Source organism: Daktulosphaira vitifoliae, unplaced genomic scaffold (assembly GCF_025091365.1).
Source record: "Daktulosphaira vitifoliae isolate Bord-2020 unplaced genomic scaffold, ASM2509136v1 Scaffold_1, whole genome shotgun sequence".
In the NCBI taxonomy this organism is placed as follows: Eukaryota; Metazoa; Arthropoda; class Insecta; order Hemiptera; family Phylloxeridae; genus Daktulosphaira; species Daktulosphaira vitifoliae.
This window is the reverse complement of record NW_026099572.1, coordinates 74,981,514-75,001,540: the sequence shown is the minus strand read 5'-3', so window position 1 is coordinate 75,001,540 and position 20,027 is coordinate 74,981,514. Positions and strand designations below refer to the sequence as shown.

Here is a 20,027-nt window from a genome sequence, read left to right as displayed (position 1 = left end):
CAGACACAAAAAAAAAAATAAAAAAAAAAACACATCATAGTAAAATTAATACCTTCTCAGCTTCGCATCGAAGCTAAAAATTATATTGATTTGGTCATTTATAAATAGTTATGGCAGTTTTAAGTGAAAAAAATTGAAAAATGTCGAAAATTAGCGATTTTTAAATTTGTAATTTTTTTGGATATTTCCCCTATTTGCGGGGAACGAGGAAAATTTTTTCGATTTTGAGGGTAATGTCTTCGACTAGATACGATTTGTGATCTTTGATGTATTGTTGAAAGAAATCGGTCCAGTGAGAGCTGAGAAAAACAGACATAAAAAAAAAAACACATCATGGTAAAATTAATACCTTCCAACTTCGCATCGAAGCTAAAAACTGAAAAACATGTTTTTAAATCATATTTAGCTAAAAAGTTAAAAATAATTTTTAAAATAAGCTTAAAACAATAATGAACAAAAAATACTAGTATTATTGTAAAAAATAGCATAGGGATTTTGAGCCATATATTTCGTATATTGAGCGCCCTTAGTTTTTTTTTCACAATAATACTAATATTTTTTGTTTATTATTGTTTTATGTATATTTTAAAAATTATTTTTAAGTTTTTAGTTCGATATACTTTAAAAGCGTGTTTTTTAGGTTTTTTAAACTATTTTTTTGAAATAATAGTTCAAAAATTATTTTTGACAAGTCGATATTGTTTATAAGCTGTTTAAATATGTATGTTATTCTTTAAAAAATAAATTTAATATTCTTAAAATAGATAAAATTGACTTAATAATTGAGAAAATAAAAAATATGCTACTAAGAAATAAAATTAAAATTATTTGAGCTAACCTAAGTTTTCATGACAACAGTATTATCCTGTTTATGTTTATTTCATTTTAGTATTTAGACTTCAAAAATAAATTATTTTTATTTATTTTTCTTTTTTTACAGGAAATTTACTATTTTCAAAGAAACTAAAATTATAAATGAAGAGCGTTAAGAAAAAAAATATACTAAACTACCGACTAATGAAAATTGGCAGACTTCACTTGATATTTAATTCATTGAATTTACACATTTTTACCAAATGGAGTCACGTTGTTATATTATTCATTTTATTAATACCATTAGTTTTTGAATTTATTACTGCATTTTGTTGCATTTTAGGATATTATTATTTATCTAATGACCTAAATGCATGCGTTCAAATGATATTGATTATTTTGGCAATTTGCACATCGACAATTAAAGTCATAAGATTCATTAAAAAACCAAATGAGTTTTGGGAATTATTTAATGTTATGAGAGATGATTTTTTATCTTTCGATGATTATAATAATGATATTATTTTTAAATTTAAAAAAAAGTGCACTAAATTGTCGAATGCTTACTCATTAGTATGGTTTATATCATGGATGATATGGATATTTATTCCCATATTCATTAAAGAATATTCCGTAAAAATTAAGAGTGGCAATCGAGTAATTTACCGATACAATATTTTAAATGCATTTATTGGTATTGTGCCCATTGAAAATTATGAAAACTTATACCTTGTAATCTATGTAATTGAAGCAGTTAATGTGACTCATGCTATGTTAATTGTGGTTGTTTATGATGTATTCACTATGAGCTTATGTTGGATATTATCAGCACAATTAAAAACTATTGCTTCTAGGTACGAAACTTTTGGTCGTGAAACGTTAACAAATGGCAAGTAAAATAAAAACAATTTTTAATTTTATTTCTCCTGTCTTTATTTATAGTTAATAGTTTTTACAGCCAAATTTCATTATTGTATATACTTTTGTTAACATATTTAAATGATTATTATTTGCTTAAATAATTAATAATATTAATTACTTTATTATATTTTTATAGCAAAATACTCGTAAAAATAAAAATATTTATAGTAAATCTACTCACAAGTTTTTTAACATTTTTATTCTTACAAAAACTGTAAAATAATTTTTTTCTAACATAACACTCAAATCTACTGTCCTCTGTAATGGTTTGTTAATATTTATAGTATAACTTGTAATTGTTTAAAAATAGAGTTGAAAAATAGTGTGATATCAACTGACATTCTGAAATTATTAATCAAGGATCATATTAAAGTAAACAAGTAAGCTAATTTAATGTATTTCACACGAATTAGTTTTTCAACCTTATATTTTTAATTATATTGATTTATTACCAATATTATTTTTAAAAAATTATTAATTTAACACGTATGTCAAATGTGATGGGTTCTATTAAAAATATGTACTTATATTAATATATACTTCTAACTAAATCATCAAGCATGTACATCAGTTTCGGAAAAATTCAATAAAATTCAATTTCATCGTGTCCGCCAAATTGATTTTCTTATTATCTTTATGAAAATTTGAAAGTAAATAACGAGTAGACCTCAGATTCCGGTAGGAGTACCCGACTATACTGGTCACAATAAGTCTTTTACACAAAAATTATTACTTCTGGTCCACTTTGTCACTTTGTGTAAAAAAAGTTAGCCCCCCTCAAAATATAACTAAATGTCCGCCTATGCTTCTGGATCAGTATTGAAAAAATATAGTAAACATTTAATTGTTAAAATAGTAAATTAAAAAAGAATAAATAGCAAAATATTTAGGTAAAATTTCACATTTGTTGCCTGATGTCATCACAATGATATAATAATATTTCAAATATAAAAGTAAATTTATGCTTGTACTGATATATTATAACAAATATATTAATGAAAATTATAATTTGATGATAATGAAGATAAGGAATGTGAGAGTATAACATTGTTTTATTTGAAATCAAAGTTAAAGTTAATGTTGGATTAAAAATTGCATAATAATGTCAAACTCCAATGAAATAATTATACTTTAAATGCTGAGATAAATAAACTATAGTTTCAATTAGTGATAGGCATTTTCGAATATTTTAAACTATTGAATAATATTCGATAGTTTTCTAAAATTATCGAAAAACTATTTGAATTATTTGTACAACCGAATAGTTTATTTTTAGCATAAACTATCGAATATTTTTTGAATGACTATTAAATAGTTCGATAGTTACTATTCGATATTTCCCTTCACTAGTTTCAATACATTAAAATAATATAAATGATTATAAAAATATACCCCGTAATATAATATTTCAATGTCTTGATGTCTTATTATATGAATACAAAAAAAAAAAAATACAAAATGTGTATTAAATATTACATTTAATAAAAATCAACTAATTATTATTTAGCACATTAGGCATACAAACAAAACGATGTCTAAATAAAAATATAAGTATGAAAAAAAGCTCATAACTCAGACTAAAACTAACGGATTTTAACGACATTTTCAGGGTACCTCTGGAATATCTAGAAAATATTTTAAGTTTTAAATAAAAGAAAAAATAGAGGCAATGAGCATTTTTCTCAAAAAATCCCAAAAATTTTTAACGATCACAGAGTGTTAAAAAAACTTTTCTCATCTACGCAAATAATTTTCCCAAAATAATATCACCATACTCTCTTATTCAAAAAAATTAATTGAAAATTGGAAATTATTAAGTTTTTCCAGCATTGCTACATTTTTTAATATTTTATTATATAATAAGATACATATATAAAGTTTTACACGTAGTCGAACACAAAGAGGTAACTTTTGTAAAAAAACAACATAATATTTTATTGGTTTATAGGTAGTAAAACAAATTATAAGTCAAAAAGAGAATAATAATTGTCAAATATTCGTCAATAAAACTTTATCATTAAAAATATTACAAGCTAGGTGTGTAGTTAAAAAGAACTTGGTGGGTCAGATTATCTAGAATTTACTCTTACCTAAAGTTGGCCCCAATAATTACAAATAGAATTAATTTTACAATTGTCAAAAACGTTATAGGGACTGTTCACATTGAAATAAATATAAATTACAAAGCCTCATTTTACAATAAAAATATTTTTGGCATGTAATATAACTAATCAGAAATAATGTAAGTGGAAACCCCTACAAATTTTTCATTGGAAAATCATGTAAGAACTTGACATCATTTAACTCCAAATAAAAATGTTTTAAACATCATTATTCTTAGATTTCCTATTATAATAATTATAATATGTAAAAATATATATTTTTTTCTGTTTAGCATGATAAAGAAATTTAATCAATTTACCAAACCCCAGACGATCATTCAATTAGCAATTAATTCAAATATCTTCATAATAACGACATTCGTTTTTATTTCGGTAAGAATACTTGGAATGCAAATTAAAAATATAATTATTGTGTATATAAAAATTTTATGAACTATTATTCAGTATCATGAATTCATGAAAATTATGATATATGATAACACGAACAAAAACAAGTTGTGAAACATGATTAATTCTGAAATTTTCTTTTTTAAAAATTTATTAATCTCACTTAAATAATGATGATATTATGTATTAAAAATGTTTAATTATATTTGCAAAAAGAACAAAAATATAATATAAGGGTCAATTTTGAAAAAGGAATAACAAATAAAATAATCATTGACATCAAATAGAAGGATAGGTTTCTACATACGTAATACATAGATACTTTTGTTTCTACAAAGTATTTATCATAAAAGTTTAATATTTCAAATATTATTTTTTGCAGAATATTTTTTCAACTAATAAGACATCATTCAATACATTAAATTTATTATCAACAGCGTTTGCAATACTACTAAATTTATACATATCTTGTTATTTTTTTGGACAGTTGGAATATCAGGTTAATTTCAAAATCAAAATATAAAACATATCTTATAATATTGTGTGTTAAGATTAATTTTATTTAAACATTTTTTTATTAATTTTAATGCAAAGGAATCAAGTATGAATTTTGCTATGTACAGTTGTAATTGGACTAATAAAGATATTAATTTTAAAAAAAGTTTACTCCTAGCAATGAACATGAACAATGCACACAACATCGCAATAAAAGTGACACCAACAAAATATGTGAATTTAGAATTGTTTTCAAGAGTAAATTATTTAATTAACTAAAATAATTAATTAATTTTCTGTATAATAGGGTAATATAGGATAAGATAACAAATTCAGTATTTCTCAAAATAAATCGCACATTGCAACACACCTTTACTATCATAAAGTCACTTACAGTACACTCATTTATATTAACACACGTACTCGCACGTTAATTTTAGTTATAGTTAGAAATATACCCCATAGCTAAGAAAATATGAAAATGAAAATTTTTAGAAAACTCATTATTCACCTCTTAGAAGATAAAAAAAACTATTGAAAAAATTTGTAATATTATTTTATATTTTATAAATATTGAAAGTCGTTTATTTTTTAAATAAAATTTTCTTTAAAATAGGTTTGTTTGATTATTTAAAATTACATAACGATTATATTATTTTAAAACATTTAAAATTTTTAACAAGTCGTTTGCTAGCAGACTGTATGAATTAATAATCTAGTAATAAAAATTTTTATCAAATCAATGTTTGGTTATAAAATAAGTTGAATTTATTTAATTAGTAAACAGTATAGTTTTTTTGTCTTCAAATCTGACCTCTAAATTTTATATATTACATACATGAATAATATGCTTACTTATTTAAGAAATTAAAATTTATTTCAGGTGGTAAATTTATCGTACTCAATAATTTCAGTAATGGTAAAAACTAGTATCAAAACATAAACTTTTAAATTTACATGTCTAAGTTTATTTTCGCTAACATATAATGTTTTTGTATTAATATAATTTTTATTACCTTAATCATACTATTTTTAGAGTAAATATTTTTTTTAGTATCAACTAAAAAAATCTTTAAAATCAACCAAAGCACTATAATTATAATAACAGTTAATAACAAAAAATATTGTTACGAATAAAAACAAATCCCTATACAGCACTATTTTTTTTTTTAGATGAAAATGTAATTTATAATTATTTAATTATAATATAATAATAAGCGTTTTGTACTATATTAAGACAAGTTCTAGTAATTTATGTATAAAATAAATTTGATCAATTTTAATTGTAATAATAATAAATTAGCTTTTAAATATAATGGTGTTCTAATTTAACTTGCATTGTGTATCTCTCTTACTATTTAAATTGTAGACACAAACTACATAATCATGAAGTAAAGTTAGAATAAATAGAATCTTTAGTTAGTATAATAATTAGTTAAATTTACATTGAAACGATACTTTAATCAATCATTTTAAAACCAGGTTTTGAAGAAATTTAGATTTAAAAGTACATTTATGATTTAGTTTAAACTTTTTTTTATTAATGTAACATTTGTAAAAAGGTTGCTTTTAACAAGAATTATTATTTCAGCACAATTATAGAAAAGTAATGATATTATAATAATTTTTATACAAAAATTACAAAATTTCATAAAATATCATGAAAAAAGTTTTAAAAAAATGTATAGTTGTATATTAAGTTAAAAATTCGTAGTGTAACACTAATTCTTTTATTTGATGATTTTTGTTTAAATACACACGATATCATACATCAATAAGCATAGTTAAAGCAACAAAATGCATTGCATGTGTATTAGTTTTGGCATTTGAGTAAATTAAATAGAAATTATCAAATTAATTAACTTTTACATTGAATTCACATAGATATATTTACAAATTTTTTGTTGTTTAAACAATAAAAAATGCATTTACATGATATACTTTAAAGTATTTATGTATTTATAACTCATTTTCTATAGAAATGTCAAATTATACATCATGTCCAGGGTTATGATAAATAAATTTTATAACTCTCTGGAGAACATCGAAAATGTTCATAAATGATAACCGAAAATCGCACGAGACTAATTAATATATTATATACGTTGAACCAGTACTATTGTTACACGATATAAATATGAATAGTTTTTTAACTGTTGGCACAGTACTTACTAACATACCTTTCAAAGGCGTAACTTTAATTTTCATTAATTATTTTTCGTAACTTACTAAATATCATACTATTTGTTATGGTAAATAATGTGTGTTTATTTTTTTCTATACAATTCTTTAGTAAAGATTACAAGTATTTTATAGTATTCATATCGTAAAATTTTACGCTATGAATATTTGATAGAAAAATAAAATTATTCTTTGCATGCAAAAAGTTTTAACAACTATTATTAGTTTATATAAAATTTTTAAGAAAAATTTAATCAACTAAATATCTAGCTATATTCGTTTGTCAATTATGTTTATTAGTAAAGCTTTTATTTACTTTACCATGTAAATGTATCACACAAATTCTAAGTATATGTGTAAGAAAACATCATATAAGGTGAACTAAAAGAATGACTTGCAGCGTTGTATTTCATCAAGAATCAATGTATCATTTTCCTATAGGAAGTATTTAGGAAAAAGTTTTTGGTTCTGATTATCCTTTTTTTGACTCTAACTGTTCTTCAGTACGATTAACATATCTCAAAAGGATACTCCAGCTCCCTAGGATCCCAATTCAATTCGCCCCTATATTTCATAACAAAACCACAATAATAAATCGATAAAGATAAAAAATGTTAAATCATCAAATTATTAAATAACTTATGACCCGGTCTCATAACTTATAGCAGAACTAAAAGGGTGTTATTAAAACTATAAAAGGCACTTTAAAATATTGTTTTTATATGATTCCTAACTATTCCACATAAAATATCTTCAAAAATATTAAAGCTAAACATTATTTTATTTTTTCTAACAATTAAGATATAAAAAATCGTACTTATTTTTTAAACACAAACATTATCATGTTGTATATCGATAATCACTACCAGTCCAAAAAAATACAATAAATTGTACACCCTAATATATTATAAACCGGTAGCACCTATCAATTTACGACCCAATAAAAATACCATCTTTTAAAAATAATTACGCATTATATTTAACCACCTTAAAACTTTAAATCACTGTAATTCGTTGAAAATATAAAAAATATGTTTAAGCAAAAATTTTTCTTTTTCCAACTGTATAATCTATAATATAAAAAGTTTGAGGTTTCATTGAAAATTAAAAGTTGTATGAATTTAAGTTTTTTTAATCAAATTTATTCTAGTTAGTTTGGTTTTGAGTTGATGTCACTAAATATATTATAATTTTAGATAAGATTAAATGATTAATTTCATATTACAATAAAACATTTTATTCGCATTGAAAAATCTGTTATTTAATTTTGAGGTTCATAAAATTTTTAATTAGGCTCAGTATTTAGTTTGTTTCCTGGTTTTTACACATAGATCTAGCTTTAGATCTTATGAGAAAATAAATATTTAAATCATATGACAAATCATTTGCTATGGCTTTTTATGAAAGATACTTTGAGTTATTGACTTTTTTTGTTTAATTTCAAAGTTGTGTTTGGTAAACTATAATTTTATTGTATTTCTAAAAGATATTTTTGTAAAAAAATCAGTAATCGAATTTCACTTGACATTAAATTATAGCTTATTGATTGTTATGGACATAAAAAATAATACAAAAATAATAAAAATAAGTAACTTTATGCTCTTAATGGAAATAACTACATACATTTTGTGCACAAACATAAATTATTTTGCACTTTATAATTATAAAATAATTGTGGGCTAACTGACTTCCTAAACACTTCCCCTTCCGAGTCTGCTATACATAGTATTATATTAATGTTTTATAATGACAGTACTATCTAGTCTTTCTCGTAGGGTCGATTTGTAAACATGAGTGAAATAAGTGAAACAAAATTTTTAAAACATGATACTCAATGGATTAATCAAGTAATTATAATTAACTATTTACACAATAACAAAGAAAATAACTATTATTTACGATAATTATCATACAAATTACCTGATTAATTTTAATCGTTTAAAAATTTATTAATTTTGTATTATAATATCTATAAAATCAAGCTTATTATTTGAATAAAAAATGTATTAATTATGATCTAAAAAACAAAGTTATGCTTACCTCATTAGATGCCTCCTTCATTTTTTTATTTAAGTAATACGTTTTAGTTAAAAGTCTTTATTTTTACTCATCACGTTAAACTTTGAAAAGAGATGGACAAAAAAAGTGGTAATTTACAACTAAATGCAATACTCTATTATGATTTTCGATTTTTCACCTGATTAGAATCTCACCAATAATTCATATGAGAAAAATTCAATTTTTTTTTCTCCTACATCTCTCAATGATTATTAATAAAATGATTATTTATAATATTCTAGTGTTGGTATTATATTAACTATATAATAATACACTTGAGTTGATATAAACTAATATAATTGTATATTGGTTAAAAATCAAATAGATGTAAACAACACTTCTAAATTTTTTTTTAATTTTTGCATTTTGATCTGAACGACTTATTAATACTCTAATCTTAATATTTTTACATATTTTTTAATAAGCAATAAATCTATATTTGGAAATAACATTTATCATCTAGTCATACCATACATCCACGTTAAATTCTCATTTACGCAGCACACATCTTCCCATCTATTTTTCTATCTTTGACACAGCACTCTAATCTGTACATTATTGTCAACCTATCTCGGTATTGTAAAGTTTAACAATAAACCTGATTGTACAAAATGTCTAACACTTCTAACCACTTCNAAATCTTCTGATTGTACAAAATGTCTAACACTTCTAACCACTTCATCTATAAAAAATTTGATCATTTTATTACATATCTAATACTATAACAAAAATAAATCCTTAGCGTCTTATCTTCTTTAAATTCACCATTATTCTATAGTACCAGGAGTGGATCTAACAGGGACTCTAAGATATTACACTCTCTTTAACAGGTGTCCATTAATTAAAAAAAAATCTATCATGTTATGCCCAAAAATATAGTACAAACTATTTTTTTTTATCTCCAGTGCAATTCTAAATAAATATTTTTTTAATTAGATTCAGTCGTATGAAAAATTAGTCGATGACGAGGAAAAAAAAATTGACGTTGGTAAAGGAGTAAAATTAGGATGGATAAAAGGCGTATTAATACCATGCTTATTAAGCATTTGGGGTGTCATGCTTTTTCTTCGACTCCCATGGATTGTTGGGCAAGCTGGTATACGGGACTCAATAATTATAATTTTGATTTCTCTAACGATAATTCTAATTACAACATTTTCATTATCTGCAATTAGTACAAATGGTCGTATAAGAGGAGGTAATTTATTTATACTATAAAACATTATTCTATTACCAATAATATTCCAGTAAAATAAGTGTTATAAAAACCTCTCTTAGGGGGTCTTTATTTTATAATTTCCAGATCAATTGGACCGGAATTTGGTTCTTCAATTGGTATTCTTTTAGCACTTGCAAACATTATTTCATCCGCTATCAATACTATTGGCTTTTGTCTATCTTTAAACCTATTACTAAAATCTTATGATATATACATAATGGATAATGAATTTGGGTTTAAAGCTGTTGGAATATCTTTAATAATTCTAATGGGCATAACTTGTGCAATCGGAATGGATAGAGAAGCAATAGTAAGTAATATATTTATTATGCATATGTATTAAAATTACACATTATAAAGCTTGATTTACTTATCATGATGCACTTTATTAATAAAAAATATAATTTATTAAATAAGCTAGTTAATTATGTATGTTACCATTTCAAAAAATTAAGTTGACAACCTTATAAGGGATGATCATAAAAATACTTTATGATTTATGATTTAAAAAATTATGTACCTATAAGAAACCAAAAAAACCCAGCACAGTGAAGTTGCGGCACAGTGGAGACGTGGCATAGTTGAATCCACTGTAGATTTAATCTGACAGTAATTAAAATCACTATCATAAGAAACGCTTCGATGCAAATCTGTAGATAGTGTTTAATTTTAAGAAATTGAAGAATTATTCCAAAAGGAAAATTAATTCCTATTTCATTCATTATTCCTGGTTAGTAGTTCTTTAACTTATTATTATAATATATGAATAAATATCTATTATAACAATACAACGTAATATGAAATTAATATTTAATAATTTAGTATAGCAATTTTTATGAAGAAAATTTCTAAGAAACTGGTGAATAATTACAAAAGCAAAATGAACTCCTATTTTCTTATTTATAACATGATTAATAATTCTTAGATTCAAAAATATAATATATAATTATATAATATACAATTTTATAATTCATTTGACGTATCGTTGAAAAAAGTAGAGAAAATTAATGATAGTCACAAAAAAATACCCTCTCAGTTTTGCATCGAAGCTAAAACCTAAAATATAGTAAAATAATTTTAATATAAATAAGAAATTTCTTCTTGAAATTTGATAAAAATCAAATGAGTTGAAACTTAAAAAGAATTTAAAAAAAAATGCAAAAAATTTCCTTGCAATACAGGGGTTGGAACCTTGTCCCCAAGCGCGTAAGACACAAGTGTTACCGATTCGGCAAAAGTCGCTTCCGTCGACTGAAATAAATGGCAATTTAAGCTAGTTCGAATTTCAATATTATTTTTCTCTACTTAAAAAAAGCAAAAAAATTTAAATAAATTTATTTTTCTGTACTATATCAATTTGAATTATATAATATTTATGAAAATCAGTGTAATCCCCTTGTCATTTATTTTAAAATAAAATAAAATACAAACCACAGAATTTTAACACAAAAATAGCATATTTTTAAATACGCTAGTCATTTTCACCATGAAGACAAATCCAGAAGTAAAATTTTTTTTTTCAAATTAAAGTGTACTACATTAGCTTTAATTTAAGATATATATAAAAGTGTCAATATTTCCGAAACATTTTAAAAAAATAAGTTAAAAAAGTTAGTTTTTGTAAAAAAGTTGCTATTTTAAATCCCCCCTGTGAGCAGTTTAAGTGTTAGGTTTTCAAAAAAATGATATAAAATAAAAGGGAAACATCTAAGGTTTCAATAAAAAAAACTATGTTGATTTCTTAATTTTTAAAAAAGTTATGGAAGTTTAAAAAAAAAGTGAAAAAAATGACAAAATTTACCGAATTTAAAAATTGTAATTTTTTTGGAGATTACGAAGAACGAAGGAAATTATTTCAATTTTTAAGGGTAATGTCTTCGACTATATACGATTTTTGATTTTTTGACGTATCATTGAAAGAAATCGTTCCAGTGAAAGTTAAGAGAAAAGTGGCAACAGTCAAAAAATAAAAACACATCATGGTTAAAATAATACCTTCTCAGCTTCGCATTGAAGCTAAAAATTTCTCAATATTATTATTATTATTTTTATTAATTAAGATTTTTTATTTTAATCATAATAAAATGTTGGTGAATTTTTTGAATAGGTTCAAGACATTCTACTTTTCGCAATTATAATAGGTATTTTTAATGTTTATATTGGCTCAATTAGAGGTCCAACAAACATAACTGCGAAAGCGTCTGGATTTACTGGATACAACAGTAAGATCTAAAAAATATTACAAATTATCACATTTTAAAAAACATTATTTTTAGTGGAAACGTTTATGAAAAATTGGTACCCAGACTATAGAATGGAGAATCACATTAAACTATCTTTTTTTGCGGTATTTTCAATATTTTTTCCTTCAGTTACTGGCATACAAGCTGGAGCAAACATTTCTGGCGATCTTAAGGTTATTTATCAAATACTTTGATTGTTATTATTCCAAATAATATATTTAAATAATATAATTTTTGATATTAAATTTTGACTTTTAACATATTAGAAAATTTATTTTATGTTAATTTAAAAAAGATCATTATAATGTTCAACTACTTAAAAACTTATATGATTTGACATCAAAATTAATATAAATCTATATATTATCTAATAATCTCAGTGTAACCCTTAACCTCATAAGTATTAAAAGTATCTTTCAAATAAAAGTTTTTTTTGTTACTAATAATTGTAGTAATTGTCCATAAATAGTCACAAATTATTAAATTCAAAACAATTTTTATAAGCATACACGAATGTCCTTTCATTCAGTTGACAATTAATAAATAACTTTAAAATTGTCGTGTTCTGTTATAGGATCCCAGCGCATCTATACCTAAGGGCACACTTTTATCAATATTTATCACAATAATGTCTTACATCATGTTAGTGTTGGTAATTGGTTCAGTTCATCTAAGAGAAGCAAGTGGCATTCCTGAAGAATTATTCAATGGAACTTATTTAAATTGTTCTACATCTCTTGTACCAGCATGTAAAGAAGGCTTATACTCCAATGTAAAAGTAATTATAAAATTATAAGAAGAACTTATGTGTTGTATATACAATATAATATATCGTATATTATCCTAATTATCTATTGCATAATAAAGAAGTAGTACATCGTATAACCAAAATTATTTATTTTTAAACACATTTTGCACATTAAAAACAGATATTTCTCCTTAAATTTTAATAAATAATAAATAAATTATTCATTATTTATTTATTTATTTGAAATCAATATCATCTAAGGTCCATTCTAAGAAAACCAAACCTTATTATCAAAAAATAAAAGTAATGAATGATTTATATTTTCAATAGCTTATTAATATATGTGTTATATTATATGAACATTCCGGAAATTTCAATCATTTTGTTTTATTTTCTATAAAAGTAATTATATTTTTACCATGCTTCTTGTAGTTTTTAAAGTTCATTTCGAAGTTTTTTTCTAAATGAAACAAAATATTTCATACAATGATTTTTAAATGGGTTTATATAATAATTGTAGTATGCATATATGCATACTAAAAACATTACAGAAACCATTATAATATTATGAGTAATTATGATTACTTATTCTTATATTAGTATATAAACATCATTAATAACTAGAGATCTTATAACTTCTCATATGGATTTTCAATTTTAGCTTATGCAGACAATATCTTATTGGCCTGTACTTATATACTTAGGAACTTTTGGCGCAACTATCAGCACTGCCTTAACTGCATTAATATCAGTGCCTAAGATTTTACAACGAATGGGCCAGGATCAGGTTTACCCTCTACTTAAATACTTAGCAAAAGGATACGGAATAACAAACGAACCATACCATGCACATATTTTTGCTGTATTGGTTACATCTACCTTCTTTATGATAAGTAATTTTATTCTATTTATTTATTATACATTCTTATTTATATTTATAATTTCAAATTACAAATTTTAAAAAAATAATATAAATTATTCAAGGCGAACTCAACAAAGCTGCATCATTTATGTCTACAATTTATTTATGCGCTTACGCTCTTCTTAATTTGAGCACGTTTCATGTGGCTCACTTCAATCATGTGGGGTGGAGACCTACATATAAGGTATGATATAGTTGCTTGTCAAAATATTTTTCTAAATATTTATAATTTTTTTAGTTTTATAACAAATGGCTAAGCCTTGCTGGATCAATAATTTGCCTTAGTGTAATGATATCAATTGACCCATCAATGTCAATGTTTGTTTTTGTCGGTATTTGGATATTATACAAAATTGCTTCTAGGAAAAAAGAGGGTTGTGTTTAATTAACGTAGTTTAATATGATCATTAAGTTATTGTTTGATATGATAATTATTATTTCTAGAAGTAAATTGGGGATCATCGATGAAAATTCAACGATACAAAAGCATATTGAAAAATTTGCGTAATGTGTACATAATAAAATATCACGCCAAAAACTACTTAACAAATATAACTGTGCTATCAGGTGAACCGAATCTAAGAAAAGGATTAATATCTTTAGGTCACTTAATAGCTAACAAAAATGGTTTATTAGTGTGTATCAATGTAGAAAAGGTGAAAATTATTTCTTTTAATTTATACTTAAATTTATTTTCTTTATCACTATGATAATTAAATTATTTTTAACAATTAAAAAAAAAAAAATCTTAAATTACTAAAATATTTATTAATTGTTTTTGTAAAGATATATTTACTTTAAAATATATCATCAATTATAAATCTAATACTTAATTCAAATTGTACGAACACCCTTTTTTAGTAACGAGTAACAATTATTTAATCCTACTGCGGTCTACATTTTCAGGATTCACTTTAATTATTTTTTTCTAATTTTAAATTATTGAATCTTAGACAATGGTAACACTTTGTTTCATATTAGTGATTAATTGTAACATGGTATAATATAGGAAAAACTATCGCACAAAGAACGGCAAGTTATTTTGGATAAAGGGATAGAATGGTTAAAATCCTGTAAATTGAATTGTTTATACAACGTTTTGGATAGTGTAAAACTAGACGAAGCAGTTCGAATGACATACATGTGCGGTCACGGACAACTCAGGCCAAACATTGTATTGGTTGGTTACAAAACAGATTGGCTTGACAGCTCAGACAATGAGCTTCATTCTTATTTGAACGTTTTCAAGTACAGTTTATCAAATAATTATATTTTTACACTCAATTACATCTACCAATTAATAAAATAAAAAATATAAAAATAAGGTATCAATGTCGACTAATAGGATCGTTTTCATTAATAAAATTTAACCAACTTATTTTTTATATCATATCCAGTTGTATTACTGATGAAGTAAAAAGAAAATATCACAAGGCCAAAGCAAAATCTCTTAAGATTTGATGAGTTATCCATTTCATTAAAACTGGTATTCATTTTACAAATATTAGATATTATTACAAGGACACCCATAAGATAATTTCCAAGGAGAAGGGGAGTAATTCTTATCCTAATGACTTTTTTTTACTATTAAATTTAATTTAACCATACTTAAGGGTAATTTTAGAGAAATTTCTCAGAAAAAAATATAAAACTTAAAGATATTAACAAATTTTTTAAAAAAATCAATATTTTGATACAACAATTATTTTCCAATGTCCTTACCGACACTCGTGGCAACCCTTATATTTTTATAATAATATTTTTATATTTTCAAGAAATATTTTTAAGAAATCTAAGAATTTTAATAACATGAAACCTAATAATTTTGTCTTATAATATAATATTACTATTATTTTTACTATCATTGACAGCGAATGAGATTAAATTTAAAAATGTATATTAAAAAAAAAAACATTGAAGTCTGTTGATCTTATCCTCGTGAAAGAATACGGTCCTTATTCTGTGACTTTGATAACTTATGCAGAATTTGTTTATTTTTGAATCAGTTTTATTAAACATTCTATGATATTTATTTTGTTTTAGTGAAGCTAGTTTGAATGAAATTTCAACTTTAATGGTTCGATATCCATCAATAGTAAGAAATAACTCGATGCCGAAAAAAAATTGTCCACGCCAAATTTCACCAATAGAAAATAGAATAGAGCATTTTGTAAATATTCATACCAGTAGTTTTTTGTTTATAGACTACCAGCCAAAGAGTACTGTAGACGTATGGTGGTTATTTGATGATGGAGGTATGAGTGTATTTTTAAATGTAACTTCTGAGATGTAACTGATGAGTTTTATATGTCGATATTATTCAGACAATTACTGTCAAATAATTATAAAATTTATCTATTTAAAAGGTAGATGGAATGGTAAAAGGTAGGTGTAGAAGGAATAAAATGTTTAATATAGTTTGATTAATACGAATTCTGATAATAAACTAACATTTAAATTTTTTGAATATTCTTTAAACCCAATCAAAAATATATAATACTATTATTTTAGAATTTAGTAGCTCGCAAGCTGAAAATTTTAGACAATTAAAAAGTTACTAATATCATGAAATTATATTTTTTAAGTCAAAACTATTTCCATAGTTATAAAATAGCTAATTCTTAATTAAAAAACGGTATCACAGTGCGGTCACGGCACTATGTAATCGTGGCATAGTTGGGTCTAGTATAGATGATATCTGACAATGATTAAAATCACTATCATAAGAATTGCTTCGATGCAAATCTGTAGTTAGTGTATAATTTTAAGAAATTAGTGGATTATTTAAAAGTAAATACTAACTCAAAAAGAATTACAGAAAAATTGCAAAAAAATCATTGCCACAGACAATTATATATAGGTATAATACACAAGGGATTACAAATACAGGTAGCTAATTGATTTTTTATGACATCGATATTAGCAGGTACACAGCATTGTTATTATCAATGATAGTAAGGTACATTGTTGTGAGTTTATAAATACACTAACTGACAATACAAAAAGTATATCTATTGATAGTCATAATTGATAATAAACAATCCGTGGCTGTGATAGCAATATCATAAAAAACCAATTAGCTACCTGTATTTGTAATCCCTTGTGTATTATACCTATATATTAACTCAAAAATTTGAAACTTTAAATGTTTATATCTAATAAACAAATTAAGTTTCATTAAAAATTCAAATGCCATTTACTATTGAATTAAAAACTCAAACATTTTATTAAATTAAAAATATGTGTTACCATATAAATAAACAAAGTTGACACCCTTACCAGGCATAAGGGATGAACTTAAAAAGTATTACATAGTTAATAATTCAAGAATAATGTGTAACTAAAGATATTAATAAAAAAAAATTTATAAATTATTAATATTCTGTAAGTAATTGAGTGGGTTATGATAAAAAAAATCACCCTGTATATATAATTAAATTATAAAGCTATATAATTTATCTCACAAAAAAAATTGATGAAACTACAAATTAATAATTTTAAGAATAAGATTGAAGAGATAAGAAAAATTTAAGTCAATAATCCAAATAGAAAGTTACAAATTTCTCTAATCACGTTTTCTATTTAGATGTTCTATAAAAGAATTTTATGGGTTAAACTCGTTTTCAAATATAACATATAGAGTAACATCATTTGTTTTAAGGTTGTGATTCAAGGAAAAGTTATATGCGTCATGCAAAATATAACTTAACATTTTAAGAGCTTAAATACAACCACAGTATTATTATGAAGATATCATATTATTATGGTAGAGATTAATATGAAAGAATAATTCATTAAATTTATTTATCTAACAGGATTATCCTTAACTATCGCTTATTTAATAAAATCCAGTATTTTTTGGAAGGATTGCAAATTCCGAATTTTTGGTGTTGCAGAAGCTATGAACATGGAAATTGAAAAAAAAAAGTAAATCAAATTAATTATTAAATATTGTTAAAAATTATTAAAATTTTGTTTCGTTAACATACAAGCTTTTTGATACGTTAAAAAACAAAGATGATATTTATCATCCATGTTGACTAATTTTATTTTTTTTTACATTTACTATTTTGAAAATCTCTTGCCATCAATAATAAAGAACATATATAATTAGTTAGTTCTTTTATTTTCATTGTTAATTTCTTAAATATATGTGTATTACTGAAAGTTTATGTTGTATTATTAAATTTAATGAAACTCTGATTAACAGATTAAAAGAACTTTTAACCATGTTCCGTGTAAATTTTGATTTTGTGGAAATAATTGAAGCCAAAAGTACGAGCCATTCAACATTATTGTACTTCTCTTCTTTATTAAAACGAATAAATGGTAATTTACAATTTATTCTCCTGTTAATATTCCATAGTGATAATTTTTTTTTTTTTATTCCCTTCGAATTCGTATTATTTTACTTCAATGCAAACTGAGGTATTAATGTTCATAGTATTTTTTATATTATTGTTTTTTCTATTTGTTTAGAAAATCAACTATACAATCATAGGTTTAGTATAGAAAATACAAGTAAAACGTTATTTGTAAGAGATTTAATAGAAATTCATTCAATGGAAGCGACATTGATTATACTGTAAGTTTTATAATATGCAAATTATACATACTTTGTCATATTTTGTAACAATCATTTTCAATTTTTTTTTCTCAGATCAGTTCCAAAGCCAATAATGGAATTTAACATAATTCATATGTGTTGGATTGATACAATTACAAGAGTTCTTCCCTTGTGCATTCTTGTTAATGGAAATGATATTCCAACGATCACCGCATATGCTTAAATATTTATAATAATAGTTTATAATATAATAATAATAGTTAGTTAAAAAACCAATCGTTCATAAATTAAATGCAATAATTTTAAGTCAACTATTAATCAAATTAACTATCATACGATTAACTTAACAATATTTTTTTGCTTATTTCACCTGGTATTTTATAAACTTCATTGATATGCACATGAGTAAATTAAAAAAAATATATCGAAATGGTAGCAAATGGAATTTACCCCACCTAAAAAAAAAATACGTATACCCATTTATATATATGAATAACGTCTTAAAATTAAGTTTTCAAAGTTAATTTTTTTCCAAAATCTATATACCTATCATGTCAAGCAAGTCTTTATGATAAAAATAAGGATTCTAATAAAATTACCAGATAAAAAATTACATAACACTGTCAATTACCGTCAAGGTTAATCCATTTTCTCTAAATCTGATCAGTATGCAATCATCGCTCTGACTGCATACTCGCTCTTTCAGTTTCTCAAACAAATTCATTGCCAGTATCCTTCAAAAACTCTCGAGAAATTTTAAACGAAATGTGATAACAAGAGAAATTAAGGTGATAAAATTAATTTGAGAAAGGCTAATAGGACTCATGTTCAAAATATGTGTAAAAATTATGATTTTTGGGATTTCCCATTCACATGGGAAAATCTCCTAATAGCAAAATGAAAAAAAATTTTCAAACTGGTCAACATTTATATAACTGTAGATTAAAATCCAAATATGGTGAAGCTTGACTATATGCAAACTTTGTATTAAGTTTATATATTTTGGAAAAACGAAATTATTTGTTTAGCTGTAATATGTATACATATGTATTGAAAACTTAAAAATAAAAAGATAATGAATTAAGGTAATTTCATTTATTAGATGTAATTTCACTAATAATATTAAAATAAATTAAAATATACTGATCACTCTGTACGATACATACTATAATATGTCTATATATAATATATATAGACTTTTAAACCGAATGTTTAAAAAAATTGAAAACATAAAGCTATACATTGTCACTTTATAAAAATAAACTCGCTCTATCAACTTTATTAAGTAGACATAATATATTTAAATACGCAAAGATAGCGACACCAGTAAAATATGTAAATACTTTTATT

At 23.6% G+C, this 20,027-nt stretch overlaps 1 protein-coding gene across 4 annotated transcripts; it reads left to right on the top strand.

The window, feature by feature from the left end:
• The first annotated feature begins 940 nt into the window (after positions 1-940).
• LOC126893695 (bumetanide-sensitive sodium-(potassium)-chloride cotransporter-like) lies at positions 941-19,746 on the top strand. Of its 4 annotated transcripts, XM_050664121.1 has the most exons (20): positions 941-1,702; positions 2,045-2,114; positions 4,130-4,229; positions 4,627-4,743; positions 4,839-4,997; positions 9,915-10,176; positions 10,257-10,507; positions 12,305-12,419; positions 12,474-12,613; positions 13,015-13,218; positions 13,850-14,081; positions 14,173-14,294; positions 14,349-14,484; positions 14,555-14,766; positions 15,120-15,358; positions 16,154-16,365; positions 17,926-18,037; positions 18,321-18,439; positions 18,590-18,695; positions 18,771-19,746. In XM_050664121.1, the coding sequence occupies exons 1-20, from the start codon at positions 976-978 to the stop codon at positions 18,898-18,900; spliced, it is 3,765 nt and encodes a 1,254-aa protein (XP_050520078.1). In that variant the 5' UTR covers positions 941-975; the 3' UTR covers positions 18,901-19,746. The 4 variants fall into 4 exon arrangements, with proteins under 4 accessions (XP_050520078.1, XP_050520079.1, XP_050520080.1 ...); XM_050664123.1 differs by lacking the exons at positions 941-1,702; positions 2,045-2,114; positions 4,130-4,229 and adding an exon at positions 4,459-4,551; XM_050664122.1 differs by lacking the exons at positions 18,321-18,439; positions 18,590-18,695; positions 18,771-19,746 and having other exon boundaries at positions 16,154-16,280; positions 17,926-18,036.
• Positions 19,747-20,027: the final 281 nt, after the last annotated feature.

Excerpts from the sequence above, each read along its gene's own strand:
- LOC126893695 (XM_050664121.1), top strand. The coding sequence starts at position 976 with ATGAAGAGCGTTAAGAAAAAAAATATACTAAACTACCGACTAATGAAA. Across the intron at positions 10,177-10,256 it reads AAATGGTCGTATAAGAGGAG|GGGGTCTTTATTTTATAATT; the intron begins GTAATTTATTTA and ends AACCTCTCTTAG. Across the intron at positions 10,508-12,304 it reads GAATGGATAGAGAAGCAATA|GTTCAAGACATTCTACTTTT; the intron begins GTAAGTAATATA and ends TTTTTTGAATAG.